Source organism: Artibeus jamaicensis, unplaced genomic scaffold (assembly GCF_021234435.1).
Source record: "Artibeus jamaicensis isolate MK-2021 breed Jamaican fruit bat unplaced genomic scaffold, CSHL_Jam_final contig_793, whole genome shotgun sequence".
NCBI lineage: Eukaryota > Metazoa > Chordata > Mammalia > Chiroptera > Phyllostomidae > Artibeus > Artibeus jamaicensis.
Window position 1 is genome coordinate 12,571,175 of NW_026521975.1, and position 25,160 is coordinate 12,596,334.

Below are 25,160 nucleotides of genomic sequence, written 5' to 3' on the forward strand. Positions count from 1 at the left end.
CTTAACCCTGGTTAAGGTGATGTCTGTCACTGATGTAATTTTCTAACCCACTGGGTCATATTGCATATATGCTTAGTCCTGATGTTTTAAAATTCTAGCACAAATCAATTGTAAATAATGTTTGAATATAATTCTTGTATAAAAGACTCAATTCCACTCATGAAATAATTTCCTAATCACAAATATGAGAGGAGAATAATTTTCCACTCTGTTGAAAATGGACTGAACAATGTATAATGAAAATGATGGTTATGCCCAAGGCTAGAACTAGATTTCGTTGAACCTTTATTATAAGTTGTACTGTATTTGACATGCTGTATCTAAAGCTGACCGTAGCCTTGTGGGTATACAAGATCAGGCAAGTTGAAGTCTCTACATGAAACTCATGTGCCTAAATGGGGACTCTGAAAGCTAATCTGGGGTCGGGCTTGCATTCAATCCATGAATGTAGCTTCTTGAAACAGTCACTGAACATGCTGTGGGAGGTTTTTGGGGGAGGTGTGAAATTCTGGCTAGCTCTGTTCACCATTACAGTATTTTACAAATAAACACAGAGAGACCATCATGACCAATAACACAGGCTGCTATGGAGACTGGACCGGCTGGAAAGCCAGGGGCCAAAGAAAGGACACGTGTTTCTAAGGCGCCAGTAGACAGTGAAGCACGTCCTTTATCACAAATCAAGTTCCAGAGTGTGACAGGAGGGAGAAATGGCAAGTAGGTGATGAGAGAATAGGTCAGTGAGAATCTTGGAGGCACAAATGCTGGCCTCGAGTCCAGAAAACACTAAGTGAGGTTACTCAAATGCTGTAATAAATAATAAACCTTAAGCACAGGAAGAACTGGGTAGAGAGGCTAATTGACACCATACCTCAGGACAGTATAAAGGTCAATTCCAAATTATACTCTGTATGTCTTTTGCATAGTCAGGACCAGAAACTCCCTTTATCATTCAGTTCTCAGCTTACTTTTCAGAGAGACTGTCCCCAGTCTCCAGGCATTCTCTGCCTTTACAGCAGGTAAGACAAGCCGACACCTTGTCCTCTAGCCACAAGCTGCTTCCTAAGACAGCAGTATTTCAACTTCCCTTTAATTAGGAAAGACATCCGAGGTGCCCCCTTAGCTGCTAGGACACAGGACTCTTATTCACCTAGGCCAGGGGTCAGAGGTCAGATGTCTTCAGGGACCAACAACTGAGGTAAACATGAGAAGCCTTGGACACAGGACATTCAGGAGAGGCACACTGTGGCGCAATGAAGAGTGTAAGCTGATGAATTCATATTCATATTTTTAAAAAGAGCCTAAACACTGCCCTGCCAAATACTACACAGCTAGGACCAAGGGCCCCGGGGCTGCTACTGCGCCGTGCCTGCCCGATGCTGACCAGGCCGTCTCCTCCACTGGAGCTGGAGCTCCAGCTCCAAGGTCAGCCATGACTGGAATGGGGTCATCTAGCACCACTGATACCCCTGGGGATCCCCTCTGTGGGAAAGACACACAATCAGACTATTTCCACAAGAGTGCTTCTTTCCTGGAAGACTGCCTACACTCTGCCCTATTACCATGGCTCCTTTATTACTTAAATGCTGGGTCCTACAGGCTCAATTTATATCATATTTATATTTAAAGATATTGTGTTATTATTCACTCATTCAACAAATGCTTCCTGGGTGCTGTCCATGTACCAGGTGCTGCTCCTGAGGCTGGGATACAGCAATGAAGAACAGAGTCCCCGACGGTAAGAACTTGACATTCTAGTTGGCGTGAGGATGGGGTCGGATAATAAACTAATAAGTGAGTTAGAAAAATTCCCAATACTGGAAATCTGGCTCATGGGCTGGAGACATCCTGGATACTTTCTTCAGACTGAGCAGTTGGGGACAGTCTCTCTGAAAAGTAAGCTGAGAACTGAATGATAAGAAGGAACCAGTCCCGTGAAGATGAGGATAAGGCGTGGTGACAGGGGCACAGCCTGTGCAGGAATCCTAAGGCAGAGATGAGTTTGGGATGTTCGAGTTACCAAAAGGAAGTTCCTGTGGCGGGACCAGCGCTGGTGGATGGAGGGATAAGAAATGAGGTTGGAGAGGTAGGCAGTGGTCACAGTGCATCCTGGGAGGCACGGCGGGGAGTTGAACTTTATCCTAAATGCAGTGGGAAACTACGGGAGTGTGTTCAGAGACACTGGGGCAAGGGACCTGATGGTATACAATTGTACTTTAGTCAGAAAACTTCAATTTCTGATTCGTCCATGTTGGTCCACAGCCAGATAACGTTCTCTTGAATTAGAATAGACTTTCTACCAAGAACCACCTTTTCTTCTAAAGGATTTGGGGAGAAACATCTTCCAAATGTGGATGAATGGGAAACATTTTACCAAATCTGGTCTCTGGACAAAATACTCCATACTCTGCTCACACACATAAGGCCCACCCCTGCCTTCCTACCATCAGCCTGTGTTCCCAACACCTGCACTTCACCTTAACTCTCAACTATATTCTCCCTGCTACAGTCTAAGGCACAGTGATTCAGCTTTAGGTGGCATTATTAATGAGATATGTTCCCACCTCTGGTTTACTGATTCCTGCCTAGGAAGCTCTTCCCTCAGATCCCATACGGTTCATTTCCTCTCTGCCTCCAGGTTTTTACTGAAATACTACCTTCCCAGTAATCTTCCCTGACTACTCTATTTAAAACTGCAGTTACTAACAACCACACCTAAAACAAAAGCAAACTAAGCAGACTCCTAAAACAGGAGTGAAGCCATAGAAATGGAGATCACACGGAAGGTTAGCAACAGGGGAGTGGGAGGAGGAGAAGGGGGGAAAAGGTACAGAGGATAAGTAGCATAAATGGTGCGGAGAAAATAGGGGGAGGGCAAGAGTAGTGTGGGAAATGTAGAAGCTCAAGAACTAATGACACATGGACATGAACTAAAGGGGGGAATGTGGGTGGGAGAGGGTGTGCTGGGTAGAGGGGAATGAGGGGGAAATGGGACAACTGTAATGGCATAATCTATAAAACATATTAAAAAATAATAAAACTGCAGCATCCCACCCCTCCCTGTTCCCTTCCTCTATTTTTTCTGTAGCACTACCACTGCCATATAGCCTACTGCATTGTCCATGCCTTTTTATTTTCTGTTTTTTTTTGACGCTTTGATATCTGGAGCTGCATGACTCTGCAGAGACAGACCCTCCCATTCCTAGAGAGAGCAGGCAACTCAACGGTCATGTGCCTTTTATATTCAAAAGAGCTACTCCAGAGCCCACTTCTCAAACACTTTCTTCAATGGGATCTGCATTTTGGGCCACTACCCACCAGCCCTAATCAGCTTAGGTGTCAGATAAGTAGGGATAGCCCCCACACTCCAGAGCCTGCTGAAATTATTCAAACCAGCCAATCCACGACCTGATGACTCTGACTCACCGCTTAAAGGCTTTGGTCCACTCACTCTTGGCCTTTTTCTTCCTGTGGCCAATCTCCATGTTTTCTCCTGCGGCCTGTGAGGTATGCTTTCTCCTCTTAGGAACTGTGAGTAATACAGTCCTTCAGTGGCAATCACCTCCTGATCTGTTGGCCTCACTGAACCTCAAAATTTTCTATTAATACACTACATTAAAAAATACCCACTACAGAATTTACTTTGTTATTTGTCTCTCCTGCTCCCCTTACAAAATAGAAGCTCCATGAGGGCAGGAAATTTTGGTCTGCTTTTGCTCACTGGTGTGTTTGTAGCACTCATCAGACACGGAACTAAAACACTGAAACATCTGTCGGGAAAAGATTTTATAGTAAATGCTCAATACCAGTTTTTTAATCTAAATATTCAATAAATAAAAAAGAAGTCAAGGCCCCTGTTGGTATGTGCCTGGACAAACACAGGAGTCATCGGTGGACTGAGATGACCTTGAGTTCCTGCTCTACCTCTTCACCTTTCTGAACCTCGGTTTCCTGATCTATAAAATGGGGATAACCTGCCTCTGAGATAATAATGTTTACTTAACGTAATAGTGAAAGGTTATTATATGACAGTAAACAGCAATGACAACATTGGCTGTTGAATGACAATGAACAGTCTTGTGTTGTAACATAGCAATGTCCACGGGGCCCAAGGCCTGGGAGTCGGCCAGCCCTTATCCTGAGCCATCAGGCTGCTGGGCTTTGAGTCATCTGATGAATGAGTTCTCTTTCACTTTCCTGCACAAGACAGCAGCGAAGGGAGAATGCACTCCCTTCTTCTGAGCATGACCCCTTCCCTCCTTTCTATAACCTGCTGCTCCCCCTCAGTCACAAAGGCAGCAAGTGCAAACACACATACACACACACTCACAGACAGACATGACAAGCGTGAATGGGCTAGTGACACGACACACTTAGAATTTCCAGGCACTCAGGTTCAAGACCCCAGAACTACCAGACTCACATTAGAAGAGGGGATTTATCTGGTTCACAAAATTTCCCACCCATTTCTTACTCCAAAGCTAGGAAGTACTTCATGACTTCAATAAATAAAAATACTTGGGTAAACAGGAAGACTTTTCAAAAGTCAAGCTTTCAAATGTAATACATAGTCATTATAGGAAAAAATAGAAGACAATGAAGTTTCTGTAGTCCTTCTTCCACGGGGTAATTATGCCTCTAACACTGAAGAACACTGACCTCATCTGTGTGTGTGTAGAGCAGGGTATTCGCTGAATGAATGAACTAAAGCTTAAGCCCACACGACCTTCCTTCAGCCCACTGTCCCTTTGACCAGCTCTCAGGGTTGCAGGCAGACTTAGTACTGCTTGGGTACATTTCACGGCACACTAAAAAGAGCACTGGGCTGCGCCAAGAATCCCAGGTGAGGATTCTAGCTTTACTGCTAACCTGCAGCTTGGCTTTAGGAAAATCCCAGCCTTCCAGTGTTTTAATTCACCAACCTGTCAAATAGAAGAACAAGATTGTCTTCACCAGCCCTTTCACCTTTAAAACTCAGAGATACAGAAGATGGTAAATTGTATTCTAAGCTGACTTTCAGATGCCATTACTTCAGGGGATGGCCAATATTGCAATCCTGCCCTTTGGCCCCAATCCTCAAAACAGCCCTACAGCAGAGAAAACGGCTCCCAGAATCTAAGTCAACAGTGAGCTGGGGAGAAGTGAAACCATAAGGTCTGTTGACCACCAGAAGAGAAGGCAACAGGAGGGAGGGAATGCTGTATACTTTCTGCATACTTCCAGTCCTGGGCCTGACGTAGCTGTCCTCCACTTACCGCTTCTACCGGGCAGACCAGGTGAGGGCTTGGTCTCTAGGTACCTGGCCCCCAACGCCCTTGAAAATCCTGCTATCTATTCTTGAGCCTTAAAGTGTGTGAATTTATAATAAACACTTAAAGGTAACATGAGAGGCTGTGACTTTGTACAACTGTGGGGAAATGCTCACACAACATGAAGTGAAAGAAGCAGGGTGCAATGCTAAGTTCGAGAGCTGCACCAGCTGGGGCCGAATCTTCCTACTGGGGTGCTGGCTTGTTCCTACTGACTCATAAGAACTCTTCATGCATTTATCAGTTGTATAGGTTGGAAGTCTTTTCACCCAGTCTATCATTTGTCCTAACTTCCTTTACAGTGTCTATTACAGTTGCTTAAAACCCATCTGGAAATTATTTTTATGTATAATGGTAATTGGGGACCTAATTTACCTTACTTTATTGTCAGAAAAAATTTTAAAGTAGAAACTTCAAAGAACATCTGTTTTATATTTGTCTTACAAGCTTCTCAAATTTTATCAATCAAGGTTATGAAGTTTTGAGGAGATAGGACCATGAGAAAGGATTAAGAAGAAGCCTTGCTACACATCTCAGGGCTCAGAGCACAGCAAGCCGGCTGTACGTGGGGGAGACAGATCGCAGGCTCGGACTCTCACAGCACTTCTGCTGCTGCTCCGAGTCACGCATCACCTATGAGGGCCACCACTTAAGATCGGGTACACCAGTCCAACTATCACTTAAGGCCAAAGTTCAAGGACCTAGGAGTGCCCCATATGAGGATGGTATAGTAAGTACGCCAAGGCACAATTCTGCTCATGCAAAAACTTCAATAAACGTGGTTTTATTTCTCTGTGTGTTTTAAGTTTCAGTATCCTAGGTTCGATGAATTGATTAATGAATTCATGAATATGTTAAGTTAATCTTTAAATCCTTTGTGATGGAGATAATCAGGAGCTGGCTGGCACTGAGATGAAAAAGGGGGCTAAAGTAACAGGAAGTAGCTTTTCTAATAAAACCCGGGCAGAGGTGCTGGCAGCTGTGGTGAGAATGACATGCTGGTGGGTGTGTGTTTGGGGCGGGGGATCTCAGTCCTGCGTAATGGACGGAGGGACGGAGGTAGAGCCACCTGCCCCTCTGCTCTTGGGTGTTCTGACACACCACACTGCCTTGGGTGAAGCACAGGGGATGAAAAACACCCGTGGACACACATGCATCTTTCTTAAACACGTGACACCAAAAAACCTTGAGACACTGAAACTGTAAAATGGGGAGCTAAAAACTGACGCAGCACCTGTAGATGCTGTAGCTCAGGGGGGTGCACCACTAGGGACCATCTGCTCCATCCCACCCGACTGCTCGAGGCAGTGACTGTGGCCATGGGTGCGGCAGACGGCTGACTGGAGGAGAGGCCCCATACTGACCTCCGCTCTAGTCAGGACAGGGAGGGGCTGCACTCACGACCCTGCTCCATCTGCCCAAGGCAGTGCTGGGACCGGTGAAGAACGAAGGGGCCTGGGATCTGCTTGAAATTGTGGGTGGTCGGTCATTATTCTACTTAGCTATGCTTTGATCCATTTGACCTTTTGTTGTAATCTAATATGTTCTAGTTATAGAAGAAAATAATATTAGTGTAGAAATTTTTAAAAATCAAAAATGTTGAAAGAAGAGAATTTAAAAAAATCACCCAGAATCCTTCCATATAGCATGTTTTGGTGAACCTCCTTCCCATCTTTTAGAACTTAATAAATTGCTGTCTTTCACATATACATTTACTTTTGGGGGGTATACTTTACAAATTCTTCTTATTTTGATAAAATACATGTAAAGTAAAATTGATCATTTTAATTACTCTGAAGTGTACAACAGTACACAATCACGACCATCACCAAAATTTGTGTTTTATATGCCACTCTTGACCAAGAACTTACAACATGACAGACATGCTAAGCATTTCACTGCCCCTGTCCAGTAAACATTTTGCAACAATCCTGCACATGGGTGCTTTTATTATGACCATAGAGAAGCCACGCTCCTTACATAGCGGGCTGCAGAACTGATAAACGGTAGAGCCAGTATTTGGGGCAGGTCAGCTGGACTCTGAAATCTACGCTCTTCCATGGTTCAGACGAAGGACCACAGCAGGGGTGGAGGTGAAAGTCTAATGCACCTATTATCTGCACACACAAGTATGAACTTAAAAGTACCTAGTTTAAATTTCCAGTTAGAGAAGTCTGAACTATTTCTAACCCAATAGAATGGAAATTGCACAGTACTCACTCTCTTTATTTAGTGAGATCATTTTGTTTAATGGCCATAAAAATATTTATAGGGCTTTCATAGCTCATCTGCAACCCTCATCTCCCAAGTCTATTTTCCATCATTAAGCACCTCAACTTTCAGCTCTTCTGTCTCAAGGTTATGCAGAAACAACCTCTGTGGTCTGGGAAGAACAATATAGCCCGACGCTGGCACCAAGAGTGGCTCTTGCTGGAGCTCAGTGGGTGACCTCCACGCCCCCCACTCCAGGGAACACACTGTTCAAATCATAGGGGAAGCTTGAAGACTGGGAAAGCAACCTATTTTTTCAGAGTCCTTACTCTGTGGGTTTTAGTGTTTGCCACCCACGTGAAAAGGGATCTCTGTGCCAGGATCCGAGTCCAGACCTCACAACACAGAACTGCATGTGTAACTTGGTGCTGCTCATTTCCTTTATCCTAGCGAGGCTCTGAGAAAGACCTTCTTAAATAAGACCACCAGGCTCCATCTGGCAGTTTTTCCTAGCCCAGTATGATGTATTATTAGTCTAGGAGGTAGGGGAAGCTGGGGCAATGCACAGACAGAAACCATAAGGTAAGAGCACCTTTTCATTCTCATCCTTGTTTACTCTCGTTAAGTTCAAAGTAGAAATGAGGCAACTTTTACTTCAAAGCAAAGAAACCTGACTAGCACAGGGCAATATTGACTCTCCCTGAGACAGAACCCCAAAACAAGGACAGAAAGTTTTCATGTTCATGCTGGGGGACAGAAGGGATATTTCATTTCGAATGTCATCAAGGTCCATCCCTCAGGTCAGACACAGCTCGGATTTAGGCCGCCCTTCTCCCAGGAGGTCAAATTCCCTGCACAGCAGCCTGTCCTGTGGGAGGAGCCAAGGACAGCAGGGAGGACAGGCGGACAGACACCTCGGGGAGAGGTATTCGATCAGTTGCCTGTGTCGATGGGTGGGGTTTGAGAGGTGAAATCCAACACTCTCACTAGGAGAGGGCTTCCAACCCTAAGGAAGGACTCAGGAGGGTCAACACAAGGGAGCAGGGAAACGAATGACAGGGAATCTCGACTGCCGAGTGTGCGAGGAGAAGGCAGGTAGAAGAGATGGTGTTCTCGGGGGGCTGTGATGCCTGGAAATAGCCTCCTTGGCAGAGTCAATACTATTTTAAGAGACAAACAAGTGTGACTGTGGTTAACGATAATCACAGTCAGATGTTGGCAAAAGTAGACAAACGTTTCTATTTAGGGTGTAAAAGCATGCGTGTGTGCCAGACAATGCTTCTGTTAAGAGCTCTGGCGGCACCGAGTTTATATGTGCAAATAAAAGTAATAGTTCACAAGACAAAGCTGCTTCTGGAACTGCTAACCCATCCTACAGTTTCAGGGACGTAATATGGAATTGTACCAGATTCCATACCAGCAATTTAAAGAAAATAAGAACTTCATACAATGATAGAGTCTAGCTGGGTAGCCTGGCAAGTAGGAGAGAGAGGGGAATAATGAGAGGAAACCAGGACTCAGCTTATTAACCAAATGCTCTTGGGAAAATCTTTTAATCTCTCTGAGCCTCAGCCTTCGCATCTGTGAAATGTGCAGGCTGACTCCCCAAAGCTGAAGACCAGAGGAGATACCCTGGTACCACATGGTAAAGTGCTGTCTGTTCATTATTTACAGACACTCCATTCCAGGGCAGGACTCCAGGCCCCTCCTCATGCCACTTCCTTTGCTTAGCTTCCTAGATAAAGGACATCTCTCCTGACCCTTGAAGACCTGGTCCCAGTGTCACCTCTTTACAAGGCCTCCACTGCACACATCATCCTCATTTCTCCACAGGAGTGGTCACGCTGTCCTCTGAGCACATACAAAAGAAGAGGCAGAGAGATTTCTGTAAACTCAGCGCAGTTTCGCATTAGGCTAAGGTCCACAAGTCAACAGAGAGGGAGCCTGCTGGTACCCACCCTCCCCGCCGGCACCCAAATGTCTTAGCTTTACAGGTTCCATCTTTGCCTCCTCAGGGGTGGGTCCTAACATAACTGGGATATTTTATTCCCCGAGCCACCAGGATTAATTCAAGGACAATCGAATGACCTGACTTAGCACAGACACGCTCAAAGAGATTTAGTTTTGGGGACTTTGACTCTCTTTCCCACTGAACATGCTGGTCTGTGAGTTTCACTATCGGACAAAATAATCTAAATCTAACCAATAATACATTTAACCAAAATGTTAAGTTTCTTTGTTTTCAACTAAAAGTGGTAAATGTGGTTACTGAATACAAGAACCTCTGATTGGCTGCTGATGACAAAATAGAAATTTTTGAGCCATCAATGGCAGATCAGATATTTACCAGAACAGCAGATAATTGTAGTAATTAAGGAACATATCCAAGATGATCAACTTTGGACATGAATATAGGATAACAGCACGGGATAGGTCCTATGCCACCAAAGCTCTTAATATAAGCATTGCTTTGGCATGTGTGCACACCTGCACACACTTTTATACCCTAAATGGCAGAGGCCTGGAATAAATAAATACAAAGGACTTCAGTAGTGGCTTGCACGAATTGCTTAAGAACCCAACACACTGGCCTCCGGTGTAGGGAGGAGACCTTGGATCTCTTCCTTAATTAAACTGTCTCCCTAAATCAACTCCACGACCCACCAGATCAGCAACTTATTTTGGTCAGGTACTCTCCCAGAGACCAAAAATTAGAGGCCACTAATTAAAAGCCTAAGTTACCAGTCTTTTCTTCTCGACAGGTCTCAAGAATATTCACTAATGCCCCATCTCACTTAAAGGTTCACCTAAAACCACTGCCCTGTAAGTCAGAAAACTATCTGATAACCAGAGAGACCAGTGTGGCTCACAAGGCAGCATCTCCTAAGTGCTGTGCACCGGCAGCCTGCAAACTACGCCAGTAATACTCACATATTCCACACTTTTTTTTTTTTTTTTGAATCCACACAAATACCCCAGGGATAAATAAACACCTCTATTTCCCCATATATCAGATGAAAAAATTAGCATGGATAACTTGAGTAACTAGACTAATGCAACTTAGTGAGTGCTGAGGCCAGGATGCAAACTCAGTCTGATCCTCTCTAATTCATGCTCTTCCCTGAGAGACCCAAGCTAAAGAGTCATTTGCCCCGAGACACCCTCTAGTTTACTTACAGAAAATGACAGATGAGCACAAGGGCGCCAACTGGCCCACGTTCCCTTCTTAGTCAAGTCCCTGTTTGTGATGCTAACCTGGGCATTTTCAGAGAGAGTTACAATCCCAGCTCCAGACTCTTTGTGATGTTCTCCTCTCAAATGTAATCATTTCTGAAAGATGCACACAGTCAAGGCAGCCTCTCCACACTGCCTGTGTTTGTTAGAGATCACACAGAAAAATAAAGGTAGTCCATTTGATCCATAATCTGATACCATTCTAAAAATGTCATATATATGTGTACATACAAATTTTATTGTGTAGGCTGCTAATCATGACTATAAATACAAATTCGGGATGTGACTAAATTCCAATGAGATAAGCTTCACAAACTAAAGCAGTTTCAATGCTTTCCATTCACGCATTTTTAGTATAAAAATCTACAGTTGCTTCACAACAGAATTACAGATACTAACCCGGCCCTGACTCTGAGGTATGTGCCCATTAATACAGAAAAGGACGTACACCAAACAATGATGCAAGCCAGATGACCAAACAAAGGTTGAAATCTACATAACAAAATGTGTAGATTGCATCTCATAAATCTGGGAGTGGTGACTTTGGAATAAGGAACAAGAATGAACCCAAAATTGTGGTCTAATGCTTGGCAGGAAGCCACGGTAATTACGGATCCAGGTGAGTTATGTCATGGATACTTCACAGTGGGAGGGAGCTGAGAGGGTGGAGAATTTGGCTGCCTTTCTCCAAGGGACCCAGCCGAGCTAGGATAAACTCCAGTAGACATTTGGAATGACTCAACTTCTCTGCCCGAACTCCTCTTCTTCTCCCCCCAGGGGCTGATCTGGCCTTTTGAGGAGCTTTGCCCACCTTCTCTTCTAACTGCCCCCGGCCACGCCCTGGTCACACACGCACCCCTGAGAACAGTCCTGCTCCGATTTTGCTCTTGCAGCCCTGGCTTGCGTATGCAAGGTCACGGTTAAATTTAGACCTGACCACCTCGCTGGGAAGGAGCTGGGAAAGTGGCTGTTTGAGGAGATCCACAGACACGCTGGTACAGCTGGCTGCTTATGCGGAGGCACTATCTGGTGGTTAGGCTGAAAGTTAAACCGGGGAAGGGTGTGATTTCCAAACCAAAGCACAAAGAAACAGGGTCTTAAAATTTTTTAAAGCTGAAAAAAAATGCCTCAAAAGGCTACTGAGGTCTTCTGCTTTCAGGCAGAATCCAAGTAAACCAATAGGACTGTCACTGTTTTTTCAATCCCTTTCTGGAACGAGAACTGGGAAAGATCTCAGAGGCTGTTGAGGACAATGTCCTCCTGCATGTTGCAGAGTCAAGTGCATAACATTGCCAAGAGAGGTCACTTAGACTCAGCTGAAACCTGTCATCATGCAGATTTAGTGGTGCATCACTGCCGGAGGCAGCAGCTGTGCATGTCAGTGCCTCAGAGCAAACACGAGAGCCAGGTGGGAAAGCCCCAGTGGGGAATGGTGAATGGGAATCTGGATCCCACTGTCAAAATATGTAGGAACATGACAGGTCAGTTGGGACTCAGGTCATCACCTAGGAAGCAAGATCTCAGCAATGGTCCTTTGCAGACAGAGTACAGGCTCCTCGGGTGACTGTGGCTCAAAGAATAGCATGTGAGCTCTGGAAGCAAGTCAGCTTCAAGCAAGTACCAGAAATGTGAATGCCATAGCCCTGGCCAGGTGGCTTGGTTGATTGGAGCATCGTCCTTACACAAAAAGAGTGTGGGCTCGATTTCCACTCAGGGCACACACCCAGGCTGTGTGTTTGATCTGCAGTCAGGGCACGTGCAGGGGGTGGCAGATCAGTTTCTCTCTCTCTCTTTCAAATCAATGAACAGATGCTTGGGTTAGGATTAAAATAAAAATCAATAAGAAATAAAAAAAATAAACTTCAAAGTCTCTGCAAGTTTAAAAAAGAGAAAGAAATGTTAATTTCATAAAGCTATCTGGCTTTATGCTTTTTAAATTTTACTTCTCTTGTGTCCTTCCAAAATATGTAGCAAACACTTTTCGGGAAGACTCTTTAAACTTGGTCCAGGATGCAAATAGTATCCACCTGGGGGCCGGTGGGATGGTAGTGACAAGACTTTGGCACTTTTGTCAGGTCCTCAGATAGGGTCCCTATTGTCCCAGTCAAAATTCCATCCCCTTCCCACCCCCATTGTACTATTTTACCAGCAGATATTCTCATAGTCCTCTTTGAGAATACTTAGAAAAGTGTGTCTCTGTGTGTAAGAGAGATCTTTTGTGTCTGTGTGTGTAGGAGAGATCTTTTGTCCCCTCCGAACCATAAATTTACAAGATCTGTGCCATGTCTGTTCACTGGCCGCAATTTCTGATCATCCTCCAGTCCTGGAGGAGCCAGAGATGACCGGTCTGGGACACTGCGGGTAAGGCCCCTGCAACACTGTGCAGCCACAGACTCCCCTGGGTGCTGTGAGAAGGCTTCATGGGATGCCGATGAGATTGGCGCACACTGGCTGTCCAGGCCTGGCTTCAGATCAGCACTGACCTTCTATCTGGCCTAGAAGGTCACAGGAAGGCTCCTTGTGTTGGCTGGCCTTGCTTAGGCTAGTGGGACAGATCCTGATTGCATCAGGGCCAGCGGGACCTATCCCTCAGTGCTAGGTCCTGGGAATCTGGCTATGATTTCAGAGTGGTAAAGTCCCCCGTGGCCAGAATCCCTCCAGACATTTAGACACACCAGATGCGAGTTACTGCTGTGGGCCAGATTTCTGCGAAAGCAAATCTAGAGCAGGTGGCTGGGACGTAGCTGCAGGAAGCCGACAGGGATTTCCAGTGCACTGAGGTCCCTTGTCCCCTGGATTCCTTCCGAAGAGCTAAGTCTCCCCACAGACTTGATCCAGTGCCTCTACCCTCCCCATTTCCCCAAACAAAAGAGCAAGATATTAGTGTATATTCCACTGTCTTCACTATAAAATACAAGCAGTATGCTACCGACAGAATGATAGTATTTTACTAATTTTCTTTTCTAAAGTGCTCTTCTCTCGGATAAAACAGGTCTTTATGATATGACACGCTGTAAAATCCTAGTATTCTGTGACGTGTAACATGTAAATACATCACTCCCCAGAAAAATAGGGAGATGGTCCCAATAGCCTGTATGGCAGGCAGTGGCCTCAGCCTGGCACTCAGTGATGCTTCACGAAGACAAAAATGGGGATGAAAAATGCTGCCCAGGATGATACCATCGAACACTCACAATATCATTCAGCTAAACGACAAAATGAAACTTGCCCAGGTTCAGCCAGGAGTCAGGGCCGTGGGCTCTCCCTACGCTGCTCACAGCTCCATCTTTTCCCTTCCACCCTGGGCCTGCGGGCCGGCAATGCTTTCGTCACATAAAGAAGCAAGTGGGCAGCGAAGAAAAAAGAAAAAGGGGAGGGATTTAGGAACAAGACAAAAGGGGGAGGGGGGGGGGAAAAAAAACTTAAAAGTAATAAATAAAATTAAAAAAAAAAAAAAAAAGAAAAAGAAAACAAATGTTAAAAAAAAAAAAAAAGAAGCAGGACTGGATTGCACCAGCTGAGGGGCCGAGAGTTGGGAGATGCTAGCCCATTGTCACTCTCTTCCTGTTCACTATTCTTTCCAGGCTTTTCCCTCATTAGGTTCCTAAAGGCTGGCTAATCTGAGCTCTGTGAGGAGAATTTACAATTCAAGCCCCATTTGTTCCCTCATGAAGTATTTTGCTTAGAAAGGAAAATGTATAACTGCTTTTCTTGAAAGTTTCAGGCGAGAAGGTCTATCTATGGGCATCTTTAAGCATCAGAAAGACCACCATTCTCCTGGATTTGTGGAGAGAGCTGGAAGGACGGCCTTGGATTGGCCCAGGACTGGAATAAAAGGATAGACAGCTGAGAACTTTCCACTGTGGCACGTCAGTGCGTCATGGACCATAAACTGTAGGATAGCTCTTCCAACAGCAATATAGAACAAGTCACAAATGCGAGCCACATATATAATTTTAAGTTTTTTAGTGGTCATTTTAAAAAGTAAAAACAGATACAATTAATTTTCATACATTGCATTTAACCTAATATCTGCAAAACATTAGCATTTCAACATGTGATCAATATAAAAGTTACCGAGATATTTCACATTTTTTTGGTACTAAGTCTTGGAAATGTGGTGTGTAATTTGTAACCACAGCACCTTGCAATTCGGACCAGCCTCACATCAGGTCCTCAGTAGCCACATATGGCCAAGGGCACTGACTTGGACAGCGCAGCTCTGGAAGGCAGTTCGGACCTGCTTTCCTCTGGGTTCCCTGCACATCCCTGCGGCTTCCCTCACACTGTCTCCTCAGTCATTTAAAAAGGCCTTCCTGCCCTTGAGGCCCAGAGACCCCTATGTCTCCTGAGAAGTTCTCACGGATGACCCCAGGCTACTGTGCTCCCAACAGCCTCGGTGGCAATCAGGTAGGACCTTGAGCATCTTTCCTCTTGTTGTCTTTAGCAACTATTTTCCTTTTGTTGTTATTATTTACTGTTTCCTATGTTCCTACGAAGCAGCTCTCAAGTGAGACAGCAAGATCCTCGGGGGCATGGAAACATCTTAAATTCTCCATGGTTGCCAGCTCAAAACCTGCCACTTGGTACTCAGGTATTTTGAGGGTTGAGATAAAGAACGCTTGGCTTGACTTCTCTTATGATTAAGTGACTAATGAAATCATTGGAAGGTGACAGGGGCACAGTTCCACAGAGACTTCTGTATACTCAATGCAAATACTAACCTAACATTTACCGAGCGCCAGTTGTAAATGATTTACATATGCCGTCCCATAATTTACATAAGCCTTGTAAAACCCCATGACAGAATCTCTGATCATCCCCATTTTCCAGGTGAGAAAACTGAGGCAAGAGTTTCTCTAACTTGCACAAGGTCACACATATTATTAAGTACCAGAGTTGGGACTCAAATTCATTCTGGCTCTAGAGTCCAATCTCTTAATTATCACCATATATTGCCTCTCAATCCAGAGCAACTACAAAATATTTTTGTACACCCTGCATATCAGTATGTAGCCTGAGAATCAAAGACATTAGTTTATTATACTCTCAGCCAGGGTATATCCTTGTATAAAAAGAATTAATTCAGAAAATGTAAACAGAAGTAAACAATGGAGAGACATGAAATTCCTGGTCCCAGAGGATGTTGCTCATAAATCCTCTTAAAACAAAGGCCAGTACACTCTTCCTTTTAAAGGTGTGAAACTGGGAGGTAACTGGCAAAAAAAAAAAAAAAGAAGTCTTAAAATTCTGGATGTCCTTTGATTCAGAAACTCTGCTTCTAGGGGTTTACCCTAAAGAAGTAATTATGGGGTGTGCTGAGACTTAACTGTACCAATGGTTATTACACTATTTACAACAGCAAAAATTAGAAACAACCCAGAACAGGGAAATCGAAAAGAAAAACAAACCATATCTACAGGTGATAAAATGTGTGTCTAATGGTATGCTGGTAAACCGGCTCTCTGAATTAAAAAGAAAGCAAAACACCCACCTTGATTGGTGGTGTCTGGGGATTTTCCCAGTATAAATGCTGCCACCACGGCCCATCTCCAGCCACCGGTGGCTTCCAAATCCTGACTATTTAACAATCCCAGTCTGAGCTGAGCTGGCTCCAACATAGTACTGAATGCATCCATAAAAACACCACAGAAGCTGTTCAATACATGATGTGAAAGAAGTTTCTAACACTGCTAAATCATATTTCTGAAAAAAAAAATACACACATGGAAAGAAAGACTAAAGGGATATATTCAGAATGTTGATGTGGTTCATAAGTAATGGAAATTGATCTTCATTTATCTGTATTTCCAAATGATTTGCCAGGGTTTATGTATAATTTTGCCAGGCAGAAAAAAGTTAATCAAGGCTCTCTTTCCCAGTTATAATAATTTTAAAATGACCTATTTTTGGAGGCATGTCTCATAAAAGGAGAGAGAGAGAATCCCTGGATCTGTTCAGTGAAAGCAACTGCACAGTTAGAAGCCTCGGGAGTGAGAAAACTCCTAATGCCACCTAAAGAGGTAAAGGATGAAGGGGTCAAACCCGCACCTCTAGCCGCAGTGCATATTAACTTCCTGAGGAACAAATCACACATCCTGTAGAAAGTGAAGGTGGGACGTAGGGGGTTGATATGTGAACCCCAGGACAAGAATTGCTCTGTCTATGTAGTCTGATTCTGGAAAGATCTATTTCTTAACCCAGGGCCATTCTGCATCTCTTCCCTCCAAACTTAACCAATTATATTGAATCAATGTTAACAACTGTCAAGTTCAAGTCTTGTAATGAAACACTTTGTAGCCATTAAAAATACCCTGAAAATGCATGTACATGGGAAGATATGCGAAAGATTAAGTGAAAGCAAGTTATAAAGCAGTATATAAAATATGGGCCCATTTATTTTAAAATGGTGGGTAAACATATAGAAAAGGATACATACTTGTATTAAGTGGTTGAGTAGCAGTTGTTTCTAGATGGTTTAGGATTATGCTATAAAACTTATGTTTTTATGATCCTTATGTTTGCCTGATTTGATTTTTTTCTCTAGTGAGCACGATCAGCTTGAAGAATAATGAGGTAACAAAGTAAAAGCAAAGGAATCTTAAATGAGAAGAAGGGTGCAACCACTTCCCTTACTCGACCCTTGGGGGCTGAACAACTCAACGGGCGAGTAGGTGGTTGTAGGTGATTCCTAATTCCTGCACCGCCCCCACCCTGGCCCACAAGGCAAGCGAAAGTGAACAGTGAGGGGGCCTCCCTCTACCACTTCTCACAGCAAGACTCTGGCCAAGCAGGAAGCCTTCAGTTGTAGAGCTTTTGCTGGAGCTGGAGGAAGGGAGTGGGGAGGGTAAAGAGGGTAGAGAGAACAAAGAAAGAGAGTAGAACACACCGAAGAAAAAAAGCCAAATGGAAAGCTTCTTAAAACACAGACCAGTTGGGTCCCGCCTTAGAGTTTTTGTATCGGTGGGGTTGAGAATCTGCATTTGCATTTCTGACAGGTTTCCTAGTGACCGGTGACCACGGTTTCGGGAAACTCTGCTCTAAGTACGGAAGTAAAGGAGGATGCCCCGGTATAGAACCGAGACCTGAAATTTCTGAAGAAGCAGAGTGTTTGCAGTTCTTTTTTAACAGTGAAGCTCGGTCCCCCTTTGGATGGGGAAAGAGAAGATTCGTTTCCCCAGGGGAGCAACGCAGAGGTTCTAAGGATAGGAGGGCAGAAGTTGGGAACGTCCTGAGAGCCTGTTACACACCAGGTCCTCTGAGAGAACAAACACTCGCCGACAATCAATCCTACCCCAAGGGAAAGCAGATAAACTTGGAAAAAGTTTTAGGAGGTACTGTTTCAATCTAGGGGCAGAAAAGGTGTCCCTTCCTTTCCAGTTGACAGTTTCCTCACCGTAGTAACCAGAAAAGCAAGAATGTGGGACAACCTGTTCTGCGACTCTGATCTTTGCTCTTTTATCTGGCTAAAACCAACCTGGCAGCCTTCCAGCAGACTCCCAGGTGTAACCAGGGCTCCCTCCTTCCAGGAAGTCCAACACAGAAAGTTCTGTCAACCTCGAAAGGTGCGCCCCATTATTTGCCAAGCGAGCGCCAAACTACTCATGCTTCCCGCACCTACATGGAATAGAGAAGATATTTGTCAATGCTCAGAGATATGTCTAAAATCTTGGGGGCTGTTATGGGCAGCAGGTCATAATTTTTATCCCGGCAAAAACAGCCTGAAGAAGAACCAGCAAAGCTTGCCCGAAGGGCTGTGCATTAGATCCTGGCTGAAGTGAACAGAAACACGCAGCCCAGGTCTCGGGGTAGGCAAAGATAATGGATGTCTTCTGGGGCACATACGTTCTCAGGATCTCAACTTCGGAATGGCTGTAACTATTCTACAATTCTCATACTTAGTGTTTCCCCTCAGAGAAGAATAACTTAGGGATTTCTTAGGGTTTTGTTTCGTTTTGTTTTTTGGCTAGTATCTTCTTTTGAATGCTGTTTTATGTGCCACGCAGTGATTATAATACTAGAAGTATTCTATGGTGGTTTTTTTTTTTCAAAACTGGTTTAATTAAAAAAAAAAGAAGAGGAAAATCCCTACGTCTAGATCCTAGGCTTCCCTCCCGCAGTGACATCTCCGCAGCACTGAGGCAGGACTGACAACCGTTTGAGCCAAGGCTGTGAAATTGCTTTGAACCTTCCAGTTACAGTATAACCACACAAATGTCGCTGTTATGAGCCCACTGAGGACAGGCTGGTGTCCAGTACTACCATTACTGTTACCACCAGCAGCTAACCTTTCATAAGCACTTTATACGCCCGGTGCTATGCCGAGTCCTTTACAGACCTTATCTTAACTAATCTTCACAACAGACCAATGAGGTCAGTGCAGGGCTAGCAGGCAGTGAGCATATAAACATTTCTCAGATGAATTAAAACATGTTGTGTTACATTAAAATTAGTGCCCTTCAAAGATGGAATTATAGGAATGCAATTTATTGACTCATTCCCAGCTGAAAGTGTCCACTGCAAGAAAAGGTACAGGAAAGAAGAGGGGAAAAGGAAGCAGAAGGGAAAGTATACGGAGATACTGATCAAGAACATGTGCACGAGCAGCTCTGGAAGAGGCAGAGATCTGCCTTCTGCGGTCCTGGGACAGAACGGCCACTCAAAGCAGACCAGGCAGGTCCAGCTCCACATGGCTGCAGGCAATGCCGCCACCCTCTCCCGGAACCCCCAGAACTACAAGTCATTCCCGTCAACAGCACCCAAGTTCCAGGTTAGGGGCTGCCTCCACCCCTCTCAGATGGGTCGGCCTTGCCTCTGTCCAGAGTAAGAGAAACCGCACGCCCAGGAAGACAGTAATGGAGATGAGTAAAGTGCACAGGGAGAGGGTTCGGGTTCTGACTGAGCCTGTAACCAAGTGGCTGGATCTCAATTCCCTCCTGTATAAAGGAGAGCTATTAAATAATCTCTAAGGTGCCTTCTAACTTTCCTTGATTTAGTCCCTTCTGCTTGAGAAGCCCTCCTTGGGTTTCAGTTCCACGCTTTTAATATCCGGGGTCTTCCTTCAAGAAAAGCCAGGGATTTGGCTGGAAGGAGAAGGCAGGCCATGCAGCTCCTGACTCACTAATAAGCAGCAGTAGGGGGGATATTTGTAGGGCAGAAGAAAAGTGCATCCGGGTTTTCAAAAGGAACATCAGGAAGTTCAATACCGACAATGCTGCTCCAGAGTCAGGAATGCCTACAATACTGTCCGGGCTCAGAAGTGAATCCCCAGTGTTTCCTTTTTTAAACTTTTAAATTATTTTGCATAAAAACACAGAATTTGAAACCTTACATTTTCATTCCACGTTAGGACTCACCACCCTGTAGCACGTGGTGCCACTAGGGTGACCCCCCTCCAGCATCATCGGTGATCCCGGGGTCCACAGCTGTACCAGAGGGATAGGCAGCTTCCGTTTCCAATCTCCACCTTGCCCCACCGAACCCACACACTCCCATTTCTACTAGGCTCCACTCTGACCGGCAGTCAGTACTGTTCTCCAGGTAATAACTGATATCCTTGTTCCTATCCCCAGTCAGAGAATCAGGTATGAGAAGAGAAGCCCAGGATTTGGGTTGGGGCAGTAGGGGTAGGGATAGAATTAGGGTTAGGGTCAGTGTTAGGGTCAGGGTTAGGGTTAGGGGTTAGGGTCAGGGTCAGGGTTAGGGTCACGGTTAGGGTTAGGGTTAGGGTTAGGGTCAGGGTATGTATTTGTGGTAATTCTCCCCAGATTAAGATATATTCCTGGGAGGCAGAGAAAACCAGAAGGTATATTGGAAAAACATACATGTTAAATAGTCCATTCAATTTTCATCATGATAAAGGCACTTCCTGGAAAATGAGGAAACAAAAAAGTCCCAAGGATTTTGTCCCTTGGGTGGTGAATTAAAGTAAATAATCCTGTCACAAGGGCTCCTCTCTGAGGTTGCCAACACCTTTCTTTCTAAAGGAACTTGGAGTCATGGTTTCACAGATTCAATTCAGTTTATGAAATGAGCTGTATTAATTCACGGGCCAAAGAAGAGATAGATAGTCACATCAAGTCAATGTTCTTGCTTAGTGACTCTGGGGAAAACTAGTCAAAGAAAAAGAAATGATGGGTGAGAATGCCTTGGGATGCCCTGTGAACCCCCATAACTCTTATCCACTCTTTGACATCAGAAGCAAGCTGGAACCCAACTGCTCTCCGGGTAAAAGAGCCATGGGAACCCAATCCCAGCCCCCCCTCCCCCGGGGCTGACTCAGCCTGGATAAGTCATCGCCCCCTTCATCTCTTCTGAGATACTCAGACTCCTGTCCCTGTCTCACAGTGCAAATGGGGACAAGGGATGCGCTTGAGATGGAAGGACAGTGATGCAGCAATAAATAGGTATAAATACATCCCCCCCACCCGGTATAGAAGCAGAGGAGGAGAGTAATCGGGAAAGGTTTCTAAGAAGGGACTTTGGTCCACATACACAAAGTTAATCACAAGTTAACCTGAAAATTAAAGGCTCTAAAACTGGCTTCCATCCATCTTAGCGAGGTCAGAAATATCTGTAGGATTCGTGATCTAAGAAGTCACAAATTCCAGTCTGCAACCCATGGCCTAGCAACCTCCAGGGGGTCTGAAATCCCTTTTGTCACTCTGAAACCAGTTGTTTTAAAACAATTTTAAGATACCTAAAAGAGAATCCAGAACTGACCCACTTGTTTGGGCTTAAAGGAAAGTATAAGAAGCAAAGCAATCCTGAAACTTCCCACAGAGTGTGACATCAGTGATAAGCCGCTCTTCAGACACATGCATGCTATTATCTCACTCTTGGCGATTTTTCACTTCCAAAGGCAGTTATAAATGTTATTCGTTGTCCTTCTTCCTTCCCACCTGATCTCCATTTCCATCCGACCCTTGTTTTTCTGTTTCCTCGCCCTTCAACACCAATTTCAAGGTAGGGAAGAAAGATCACCTTTCATTAACTCCCTTTACCATTCTCATGCTCCGCAGAATCAAAAGGTGGAAGAGAAAAACAGATTCTTGCTTTTCTTGCTTGTCTGAATCAAAAGACAAGCTCAACTAACTTCATTCCATACTTTTCCTAAATGTGGTGTTTTAAGGCCACACAAGTACATCACTAAATTTTTGAGTCTTACTCTAGTGCTAACAATTATAATCATTTAGGATTCACCAGAGATAGTCCAGGATGCTGCACTTAGCTTTGAGTCAAAAATAACCAGAATGTTCCATTTCCTCTTGATTCCTTTTCCTTAGACTTTACAAGGAGGTGCCCTTTAAATCCTGAGGGACTAGAAGGCAGTTAGTGAAGGCCCCTTGAAGGTCGGGATCCACTGTGGTCCAGGGTTCCAACCTATTAACTACTGGAGGAGTAGGAAAGAGCCAACTTCTATCAGAAGAGATAGAGACTCAGTAACCACCTTCTTTTATTGAAATGGGGAAGCTGCCTTTCAATCGCATTAAGTCTAAATAACCAGAGAAACAGGTTTAGCTGAAAAGGGAAGCAGACCTTCTACACCAATGTCAAGGTAGGGAAGCAAGATCCATCACCTTTCATGAAACCCCTCCACTCTAGTCAGACTCTCAGACTTTTCCCTGAGCCCTTCTCTGTGGTGTAATTGGGCACTTTCCCCCATATAGTTTTGGGGCTCTGGGCGATGGATTCAAGCTCAGTACAAGACCTTATCTTTTCAGTCTGCTTCTGAAAGATGCATACACCTCTGTCAGATGTCTCTTTTCAGTTAGAGAAGACTGCAGGAGCCCCGGGGGCAGGGCCCCAACACCTCAGACACTATCACCCTGCCCAGTGGAAGCCAGCAGTTTTCCGAAGGGTGGCTAACTCACCTTCCCTACCATCTTTCTCAGATTTGAGCCCTAGTTTTTCCTCATCACATGTTTCTGATCTAGGAAAGATGAAGGAGTAGAGAGGAAGCACACACATTTGTTAACCTCCTTTTCCTTCTAAAGCTGCTTTCACTGCTGGGCCTTTTTGGTCCTTCAGTGTTCACCTGAGGGTCAGTGGTCTCCTCCAGCTCTGGCTCATCTGACCCCACTTTTCTTCTAGTGCCTGTCTCCAAGCCAAAGAGCCTGCAGCCTCCCACTTCCCGACCCAGCAGGCAGGAGGCAGCCCAGCAGGCGCCCTAAACTGGCTACCCACCCCCTCCTCAGCCACACAGCTCAGAGGGACAGCCAGGCCAATTCACACACAAAGCAAAAACTGGAGAGGCCCGAGAGAATTACTCTGTAGGGAAGCTGGGCTGCCACGCATCTGGAAAAGCGCCCAAGTCCCCGAAGTCTGCCTTTGGACAGGAAATGGACTCCCAAGAAATCCTGCTTGGAAACCCTTCCCCGTGAAAGCAGAGCAAAACCCACCCACTCAGACTCCCTTTGGCTATTTCCTGCTTTCTCCCCTTTTAATGCCCCTTGCTTTCAATCCCCAACCGTGGTGTTACGTGTCCCTGAACTAGGCGTGGGTATGTGTGAGGGTTCTGGCCCTCTTGTGATTTCTTCTCCATCTGAATTCTGGCTCTTAGAGCTACCACACAGTTCTGGGCCATCCTAATTCAATTCAGATTGAGAGGGTCTAATGCTGGGACGATGAACATTTTTGATTTGGGGACACATCCTTCAGATTTCATTAGTGTTTGTTGCCTTGCATCTGCTCAGGGTGGCGCGTATGTCAGGGTGTCTGTGTGGCATAGAAGGTGGTGAAGGGGTACTTGGATAAGGCTTATTCATCGGTAACCAAGAGAGAAAGTTCCGTGTGGACGTTGTTAGACAACCATGAAGACAGAGACCAGGGCACTGTAGGTGGAGGTGGAGGCTGCAGGCCCAACAGAGGACACTTAAAAAGGGCAAATGTCAAGTGAGAGGCCGCATCTCACTTCTGGCCACACAGAAACAGAATCCCTCTTTCCCCCACCCGCCCAGCTGAAGTGTTAAAGTGACAGGACAGCTTTGGGAACATCTGCTAACTCTATCTAGGAAAACTGGATTTCTTTTTTCAGGAGCGGCTACCCAACTGCTAGCCTCCCCCTCTGCCATACTTCCCACCATCTTGTTTTGCAGGCTGATTTGGGAGTGGGGGGAATTAGCTGCTTCCTGAAAGTCTCAACACTAAAATTAGCAGAATAATTAAATACAGTCCTAATTGGGTACGTAAAGAGTTCTGGGTTAATTAATGAGTCAAACTCTGGCCCAGAGTTGCAAACAGGCCTGCGAAAACCCAGGCAGAGAAAAGCCAGCTCCAGTCCCTAAAGAAAATTGTCACTTGGCAAAAATAGTTCCTGGTGCAGGGACAAGTGTCAAACGCATTCCTATAGCTGGGAGTCATCAGTCAGTCCCGCAGCTGAGATCCACATGTAAATGAGAGCAGGGAACTGGGGCTCTGCCACTGCGGGGCCACGCACTCCGCGCCGAGCGCCGCCTCCCCACACGCTGCCTCCGCACCCCACTCCCCAGCAGGCCGGCGTCCTGACATCCAAAATCGCTGATAAATAAGTTTCCAAACTGCAGCTCCGCAGGCAAGTCAGAACCGAGCCAAGAGAGAGCGAGCCCGCGCGAATTCTGCCAGGGAAACCAACATAAACGCGGTTCACCGCAAACTGCCTCCCTTTGCCGCCCTCCCACTACCCAGCCCTATTCCTCCCACCCCTCCCTTGCATTCGGCCGCCCCCAGTCTTTGGCTAAAAGAGGGCGCCAGTGCCGACAGCCACTCACCTCTGCACGGGAAACAACAGCAGCACCTGGCAAAGAGCCACCCCAGAGCGGGACCTCGGGAGTAAACCCGCTCGCTGCCCTTCATGCTGCCGCGCGGCCCCAGCGCTCCAGCATGGCCCGGGACGCCGGCAGCGCGGGGAGCTCGGCGGGCAGGAAACTTCAGCGCCGCGGCCCGGGAGCCAGCTCTCGCCCTCCCGAAGTCACTCCTAGCAGTCCTCTGCGGACACCGCGGCCGCGGTCTCACTTTCTGGGAGCTGGAGCCAGGAGGGGTGGGGCCCGGGCAGGGAAGGAGGGCCTAAGGGGGGCGGAGTTCCAAAGTCCAGCTGTTTGCTGGAGGACCCGCCAGCCCCGAGCTCGCAGCCTTCGGCAACCAAGGGTTGCCGAAGGGGCCGCCTGGGGCTGTGGCCACCGGGAAGCTAGGCAGAGAGGACCGTCTGTTGCACACCGAACCCCTGGCACAAAACCGATGCGTCTCCTTTCTGTGCAGCTTCCTTTCCTCAAAGGCCACCAACAGGGGTGTCCAACCCGCGCGCAACTCGCAGGCGGCATTCGACGGGGAAGAGTATGAATGCGGCCCAACACAAAATAGTAAATTTACTTAAGAACTTTTTTCGCTCATCAGTTTTCTTAGTGGTGTGGATTTAATGGGTGGCCCAAG

At 45.7% G+C, this 25,160-nt stretch overlaps 1 protein-coding gene across 8 annotated transcripts in view; it reads right to left on the reverse strand.

Moving 5' to 3' along the window:
- LOC128625729 (kalirin-like) overlaps positions 1-24,754 on the reverse strand; it is a 109,541-nt gene extending 84,787 nt beyond the window's left edge. For all 8 annotated transcript variants that reach the window (XM_053672929.1, XM_053672930.1, XM_053672928.1 and 5 more), the window contains exon 1: positions 24,503-24,754. In XM_053672929.1, coding sequence (XP_053528904.1) covers positions 24,503-24,587 — 85 coding nt within the window. In that variant the 5' untranslated portion in view covers positions 24,588-24,754. The remainder of the gene's footprint in view (positions 1-24,502) is intronic.
- Positions 24,755-25,160: the final 406 nt, after the last annotated feature.